The 8744-nt window shown below is 27.0% G+C and overlaps 1 protein-coding gene across 1 annotated transcript; it reads right to left on the bottom strand.

Moving 5' to 3' along the window:
- Positions 1-48: 48 nt before the first annotated feature.
- On the bottom strand, positions 49-3284 carry LOC110625667 (LEAF RUST 10 DISEASE-RESISTANCE LOCUS RECEPTOR-LIKE PROTEIN KINASE-like 2.2). The gene is made up of 4 exons (XM_021771304.2): positions 2466-3284; positions 2067-2138; positions 1814-1936; positions 49-1662 (listed from the first exon to the last, which is right to left on the bottom strand). Exons 1-4 carry the CDS (start codon positions 3262-3264, stop codon positions 530-532), a joined length of 2127 nt encoding a protein of 708 aa, XP_021626996.2. The 5' UTR covers positions 3265-3284; the 3' UTR covers positions 49-529.
- Positions 3285-8744: the final 5460 nt, after the last annotated feature.

An 8744-nucleotide genomic window follows, 5' to 3' on the forward strand; every position in this document is an offset into this window, starting at 1 on the left:
CGCCTGAATAGTCAAAGGAGAGAGAGATTAAGAGAGAAAACTGTAGTAGTAGTTGTAGCTGAATAGTCAAAGTGGAGAAGGATAGAAAGGTGAAAATGGTTGTTGAAATTACTTCGAGGATTCAAAGTCCATCCAACAAATGAGGAGCCTGTGATGCTTCACCTCTATTTCAAATGTTCGTCTTAATGTATTGATGTCTTAATAATCACCTTTGAATTTCATTAAGCTTAATTTTGATGCTGGAGTCGACCATAGCAAATGAATGTGTTCAGTTGCAACAGTTGCTTGAGATTGCATGGAGAATATCTCGGCTTGGAGTTGTAAGAGGCAGCCTAACATTTCTTAAGCTTTAATTCTGGAGACATTAGAGAAGGCATCTTACTTGCAAAAGCCAGAGGTTTAACTACTATCATCATGGAGGACGATTCTCAATATACTTTTCAAGCCATTGGTAGCCTCTCCCCTCCCATTCAAGTTCAGGGCATTATTAATGATTAGAAGCTTTCAATCAAACTGACAAATAGTAAATTTAAGATGCATTTTCAATCAAACTGATTGATTCTGAAATGTCAAATGACATAGATGTGGAAGAAGAATCCTCTTCATCTTGTGTTGTAGTTTCTTCTGGAAATAGAGCAAGCCTCGAAGGCAATTGTAGACTTTCGATATCTCCTTCAAGCATTTCTATAACTTTATTCATTGAAGGACGATCACTTGGTTTCATTTGTATACACCATAGGCCAACCACAGCCATCATCTTAGTTATTTTATTTGACTCCTCCATGGCATCACTTATTTCTTCAACCTTCTCGCTAGAGGCTTCATCATAAACCCAAAGTGGAAAATAAGTTTCGCTTGAGTTTTCTATCAATGTATTCAAATTCTTCCTTTTACCTGCCATTTCTAGTAACAGCATTCCAAAACTATAGACATCTGCTTTATGTGATACACGTCCGATATTTCTATAGAATAGCTCAGGTGCCATATATCCTATTGTTCCTCTTGCGGCAGTGAGAGTGTTGATGCTATCATTTGTCCCATATAATTTAGAAAGCCCAAAGTCAGAAATCTTTGGAGTGAAACTCTCATCAAGAAGAATATTGTGTGGCTTGATATCAAAATGTAAGATCTGCATGTCACAGCCTTGGTGTAAATATGCAATACCACGAGCTACTCCAAGAGAGATTTCATATAATTTATCCCAACTTAAGGACATAGATCCTTCACGAGAAGATAAATACTTGTCAAGAGATCCATTAGCCATAAAATCATATACAAGAGCATACTTTGATCCCTCTGCACAAAACCCAATTAATTGAACTATATGGGCATGGTGAATTCTTCCAATTGTAGCAACTTCATTAATAAAATCTTGTCCATCAGTTTTTGATTTACTCAACATTTTTACTGCTGCAATACGGCCACTGCGAAGTTTTCCTTTATATACACAACCAAATCCTCCTTCACCCAACTTTTCCTTAAAGCCTCCTGTCATTTTCTTAAGGTCTGAGTATGAATATCTTATAGGTGCCAAATTATTTTGACTTTGTAGAAACTCTTCAATTGTGTTATATCCTGATAAATGTCTCCTTCGCCATTTATAGATTAAGAACACAATTACAAATGGAGTTCCACATAAGCTTCTTGCTGCAACAAATAGTCCTGTATGGGCAACATGCAAATGATGGAATATTAGTTGTAGTAGAATCTATGTAGTCCTCTTGATTATTTGTTGTCAATGCTTAGAATTCACAATTTGAAGAATAAGAAGCATTAGAACGTACCAATATAAGCAAGTATAGCCGGCATTGACCCTGCAAGAGACATGAGCATAAGTTTGTTCTTAACTTGAAAGAAATATTAGCATCAACAAGATGAAGATAGAGACATAACTCACTTATAATTTTGTAGGATTGACCAGGTGCTCTAGAAGAAGCTTCATTGAGTACATGAAAAATTAAAATTAGCAAAAAAAAAAAAAAAGTGAAGTATATATATGACAGACCCATTTAATTGATTTTTGAGAAATCCACGGACCCAAATTAATCCTTAAGAAAATTACGTACCATTATAGTAGGAGCACTGCCGTACATTTTTGAAGTGACTGAAACCAAGGTAGCAAACTTCACCGACATAATCTAGAAAGAAAGAAATTAAAAAGACACCAAGGTTAATTGTACTTTTAATTTTGTATACGACTCGATTATGTTACAATTTTAAATAAAAACATTTCATAGAATAATCATAAAGAAAATTAATATATTTATAATATTATAAAATAAAACAATTAACTAAGATCTAACTTTAAACGTCAGCTAATTATTTTAAAAAACTGAAATATCAAATAAAACTTTTTTTTTAAATTAGATAAACTAAATAATAAATTTTCCCAATAAGAAACATGTTCCGTCTCATTGAACATAACGAGATTATGAAGAAATCAATCAAAAGGGAAGAATACGCACCCGGCATATCCTCAAAGCAATAAATTTTATTTTCTGTTTCATCGAATAAGCACTGTTTGGATTTGCACATTTTGCATCGGTGATTCAGCCATGAAATCTCAAACCCATAAGCCAGCTCTCTGTGAATTTCAACGTAAGACATGTTCTTATAATTCCTTTCAGCAGGTAACAATGCCGCCGTCACGATTGTGCACGTGTCCATCCAATCCCCAGCTGTTAGGCCGCCGAACATTTCAATCTTCACGTAAGAATGCTTCGCTCCATTGTTAATGCAAGAAGTAGCGTCCACGTAGTAAGTAGAATTTACTGGCTGCACACAGTTCATGAAAACAATTTCTCTCGAAAATCTAGTCGACGTATAAGTAGATCCGTACTTCACCAGCGTATATGGAAACCCATCAGTGAAGAAGCTGGCAGAAGTTAAAGGAAAACGAGGCATGGAGGAGCAATCACCTTTAACAACACCAGGATCCACCAATCTGATTGTGTAGTTGTTGTAGTTAATTGCCTGAACGTAGTAGAATTTTCCGGGGAACAGATGCAGTACTGTGGTATTTTTCTCACAGGAAAGTGAATATCTATGGTCTCCGCAGCGTTTTGGATCAGTTTGTAGTCGGAAAGGGTAACTAATTTTGAGGATATTACCACATGAGGAAGGAGCACAAGGATTATTCTTGCCATGGCAAATTTGGAGAAGCAGCAGGAAGATAAAGGCTCGTTGGCCAACAGAGAGAAGACTTCTCTCAAACATGAGATGGATAGTGTTTCTAGTAAACAAGAGAAGAGAGGAAAGAATCATTTTTCTAAGTTAACAATTGGTCTTCGTTCCATAAAAATTATTTATCATTTTGAAAAATTAAAGATTATTAATTAATTTTCTGAATTTTATTTTTAACTTCTACGTAATATAGTTTCTGAATTAATGATATTTCTCTCATTTTTTTAAAAAAATAATTTTAATTTTCTATTATTAAATTAGCAGGGGTGTGAAACTAAAGGTTCTTGTCACTATTGCCCCACTAATGGCAAGGCCTTTGCTTTATGAACATTTTTATGGACTTTCACATTGGCTTCACATGTTGAATAATGCTATGAATTAAAAAAAAAAAAAAACAAAAAGAAAGAAAGATTGCTTTAATCCTCCATTAAGCTTCTTCTGAGTCAAAGAATGAAGGCCACCATAGGTGTGGAAAATATTTATTATAAATATTAAAACTATAAATACTATATTATTATAGATTATTAAAAGTAAAAAATAAAGTATTATAAAAAATAAAATTTAAAGAATTAAATTATTATTATTGAATAGGAAATTTTATTAAAATATGAAATTTTAAAATTAAATTATAGATTTTGATAAATATAATGTACAATGTTATAAATTACCGTTTAAATTACTAGGATATTAATTGAGTAAACAAGGGTTTAATTGCTGTCCCTGACAGTTGTCGTTAAAATATTTAAAAAAAAAAAAAAAAAAAAACCACAAAGGCATCTCTGGAATATAAGTTCTTTATTCATGTGTACGTTTCTCTATGTGTTTTCACATTCATGTCTTAAAGCATCTTTTGATGCAAACAGAGTAATGGTTTAGTGGGGCTAAAGATAAAACGCATGATTCTGATGTATCTCGACTGTCAATTTCCTCTTTTTCAATGTAATCTGCTTTATAGGACTTTATGCTTTGCTTGGATATACAGAAAAGGAGATGTTAGAAAATAAATTGAGAGAAATAAACAATAAGAATATATATTAATTTTGAATTTATTTTCTTGCCTTTTTTTTTTGAAATGTTTGCTTCATGTTTTGTGATTTCTTAAATTATGATAAGTTAGATTATGGTAAGAAAGTTTGAAGAAAGAAAGAAGACACCCCTCTCAATTTTCTTACATTAGTTGTAGCTCATGTAATTCTTAGTATACAAACCTCTTCTTTGTTGGACCTGTGAAGTATATAATGGAAGTCTATTTAGACATGGAGGCCCATTGGAGTGTTTTGAAGGCCCTTTGCAAAGGATGATGAGCCTAAAAGTCTTGTAATTATTTTGGTTAGTTAATTTCTTTTAGTTAGTTATTTTTTTTTTTTAGGTTTGTAACTAATTTCTTTCTTCTCCATCCTTTTCTTAGTGCCATTGGTTTAATTTTTTTCTCCTCTCTCTTTTTTTAGTTTAGGACTTGGATTTTTTTTTTTGTTATTTCTTTTTCTTTCCTTTCTTTATTCACTTTATGCACTTGATCTAATATGCATATAAGTAAATTAGTAAATTAAATAACTCACTCGATAATCTAAAAGCAATTTTAATATGATAGAGATATGGTTATATATGCTTAGGATGTGATTTACACTTTTGACATGAAAAATAACTAAATAGTAATGACTTTATGGTAAAATGACTATAAAATTAGACTTTAAAAATATATGCTACAAATTTAGTGAGACCTTTTTTACTATGTGCTAAATATGGACTTAAAAATCATGCATGATTAAGTTTTTCTCTTTGATGCAAATTGATCAATAGTATAAATTAAATTTATAAACCTAATTAATTAGCGGAACTTGATAATTTCTTTACCTTAAGTCAAGTAAAAATTTTGAATGCTAAGCTAATAGATACATATGAAATGGATGTTTTGTATGATTCAAAATATGTATAACAATTAAATTGCATATTATCAGAAATAGATTTTCTAATATATATTTTGAGATAAGAAATAAAAATTAATGTATAGGACTGATGATTCTCATATAAAATTTAGGAAAAAAAAGTGTATAACTAAGAATAAGTCGCATAACCACGTCCTCCTGTTTATAGTTTGATTATTTTATGGGTTGACTTGTCCTCTCATTTAACTTGGACTTGGCACGTGTTGTAGTTCGGATCTTTTAATGCAAATATATCTGTTGCATGTTAAAAAAAGAAAAACTACCCATGATTTATCATGATGAGGATATCTTTTGTATATTCAAATATTTTTGCATTTTAAATTAGTTAATTAAGGTAATACTTATCAATTTGTTTATCACTCCATATGTGTGTGAAAATATTGGGTAATTCATCGAAAAAATTCGAGGTTTATTTTAATATGAACTTTTGGATTAATTAAGTCAATATTGGGATTTGCATGTGTTTTTTATTAATTTTTTAAAAATAAAATATGAAAATTTAAAAAATATGATATGTAATATTTTATTATTTTTAATATAAATTAATTCAACATTAAAAATAATATTAATTCTTATTTAATTATAATTAATTAATATATTTAATTTTAAAGATAAATAATTTAATTATTAAATATACTATACATATTTTAATTATTTATAATTTTACAGTAAATATGGAATCAAAAGTTTAAATTAAAATATAAAATAATGGGAAGATTTAGGCGAAGAGATACAGTCTTTTTCGGTATATAATATTTCATTCAGTACTAAAAACTAAACTACATTTAATCCGAAATTTGACCATTGGTGAACACAAAATTTAAAATTAAATTAAATTAAATAAATTAAAAATTAAAATTTTAATATTTATAAAAATTAAATTAACTTTAAATAAAAATTAAATCAAATCAAATTAATTTAATTCGATTTGATTAATTTAATTTTTTAATAAATTTTTATTATAGTTTTTATTAAAGTAATTTAAAATGATATAAAAATTTTTTATATGGATTTGACATGGGTGAATTTAACATATATATATATGCGCCAAATTTTAAAAGTGGGTTCTTAAGAATTAGCCACCTACATTAACAATGGTGGTTAACAAAAGCACGACATAATAATTTTTTTTATTCTTATTTTGTATTTTTATTATATAAAAAAATTAACTTATCAACTGTTTTTGAAAAAAATTGTATCTAACATTACAGCATAATAAAAGTAGTTTACCTGCTCTTCATATCGATTCTGTTTAATGCAAGTTTCTTGTGGATATAAAATCCTTTTACTACAAATATATATAAAATTACATAAAATTCTATATAAAAATTATTAACTAAAATTATTTATTATTATTTGAAATTAAAATTAAAAATTTTATTTTAATAAAATTTTATAGTATTAATTTTTAAAATGATTAAATTACTCTAAAAGTATTAAAACTAAATAGCTTAAACTATTATAAAATCTAAGATTTAAATAATTAAATTATTATAGTTTAAAAAAAATATTATTTAATTAACAAAGTAAAATTTTAAACAATTTAATCTTTGGGTATTACCATTATTAACAAGTCAGTCTCTACATTTTCAGAAACTTATTAAAACGTTCTTATTTTTTCTCTGCATTAACAAAATAGTTATTCCGTTTATTTCTACCCTTAAAAATATAATAAAAGACCAAATTACCCTCTCTTTTTTTTTCTCCTCCTTCTTCATTGATTCTTTCTCTTCTTCTTCTTTTTTTTTCTTATTCTTCTTATTTGATTCTACTTTGATTTTTCTTTTTATTGTTTTTTATTTTTCTTCTTTACGAAGAAGGAGAAGGTGATTCTTCTTCTTTTTCATCATCATCATCCTCTTCTTCTTCTCCTCCTTCTTCTTTTTCTTCTTCATCATCATCTTCTTCTTGTTTTTATTTTTTTTTTGAGGAGGAGGACTATTTCATTGATGGAAAGAAATGTTAAATATGTTTTAATAGATGTGAGAAAAAATAGAAATTATTTCGTTGACGGAAAGAAATAATAAGGACATTTTAATAGATATGAGAAAAGATAAGGACGTTTTAATAAATTTCTAAAAATATAAGGAGAGACTATTTCGTTGACGGAAAAAAATGACGAGAATGGACTATTTTGTTAACGGAAAAAATAATAAGAACGTTTTAATAGATATGAAAAAAGATAAGAACTATTTTATTGACGGAAAGAAACGATAAGAACGTTTTAATAGATATGAGAAAAGATAAGAATGTTTTAATAGATTTCAAAAAATATAGGGACTGATTTATTAATAATAACAATATTCAAGTACTAAATAAAAGATTTTATTTGAAAGTGAAACTAAATTTTAAAAATTTTTTCGCTTATACTTTATTTATTTTTAATGAAAAAGAGGTTGAAAGAATTATTTTGTAGAAACTAACTTATTAACGACGATAATATCTAGAAATTAAATTATAAATCTCCCCTCTAAAAATTAAATTAAATATTTTCTTACTTCATATTAATATATTTTTTTGACATTTTAATTTATTATATTGCTTTATTGATAAGGCCTGCCAAAAGTATTTTTAAAGCATAGAATAAAACCTACGCATTTTATTTTTTAATTGATTGAATAATTGACTGTCTAATCTTATGTACAAATACTCCATCTTTATTTTCAATTATTTTTTATATTTTAAATCATTTTAATGTTTTTTATGTGCCGTTGTTTTGACAACAACGTCACACAGACTCTCTCTCTATGTATATATAGATTGAATTTCTATTCAATGCATCGGATGAATTCTCCGTCGCTGTCGTCAGAGGCGAGGGCTACTACGGGACAGAGGAAAAAATAATGAGGGACTATAAATTATTACTTAAATAATTTTTTTTAGAGTAGTTGGAATGAAATCGTATAACAATCGTTGTAGTATTGCACAGCGTCAGCAGTATTCAGTTTGACCAGAAATAATTGATTTCAGTTTGGTTTTATTTATTTATAGAATTTTAATAATTTTAATTAAATAAAATTATAATGATCATGAGTTATTATAATATAAAAAAATAAATAATAATATTAAAATAATTAAAAAAATAAATAAAAATTATGAAACAAGTAAATATATTTTTAAAATTTTAATATTTTTAACGTTTATGAAGTAAAATTAAAACAGATAGGAATACAAAACTAACCATAACTGCAAAAACTCAAAGGAATTAATTTTAATTGAATTTTAATAATATAAATTTTTTTAATTAAAAATTAAAAATTAAAAAAATAAAATCTAAAATCTCTCAAATTTTTTTAAATATATTTATTATCAAATTAAAATTACGACTATTAATAATATAAATTATTTAGTGTATTATTAAAAATATAAATATTAATTAATTAATTTTAAAATACCACAAAAAGCTAAATAATAATTTCTATTATATTTAATTACTCTCCACTTATATAAATGAAGAAATTATTCATTTAAAGACATGACATCAGTTCCACATATTAAATTAATTTTCAATTAAAAATGTTACATTAGTCTAACATTAACCTTATCTAAAACGAAAAAAAGCTTATTAATGTGATATAACAGGTGTGCGTTGGATGAAGATAATTTAAAGATTGA

The sequence above is a fragment of the Manihot esculenta genome, chromosome 11 (assembly GCF_001659605.2).
Source record: "Manihot esculenta cultivar AM560-2 chromosome 11, M.esculenta_v8, whole genome shotgun sequence".
NCBI classification, from domain to species: domain Eukaryota; kingdom Viridiplantae; phylum Streptophyta; class Magnoliopsida; order Malpighiales; family Euphorbiaceae; genus Manihot; species Manihot esculenta.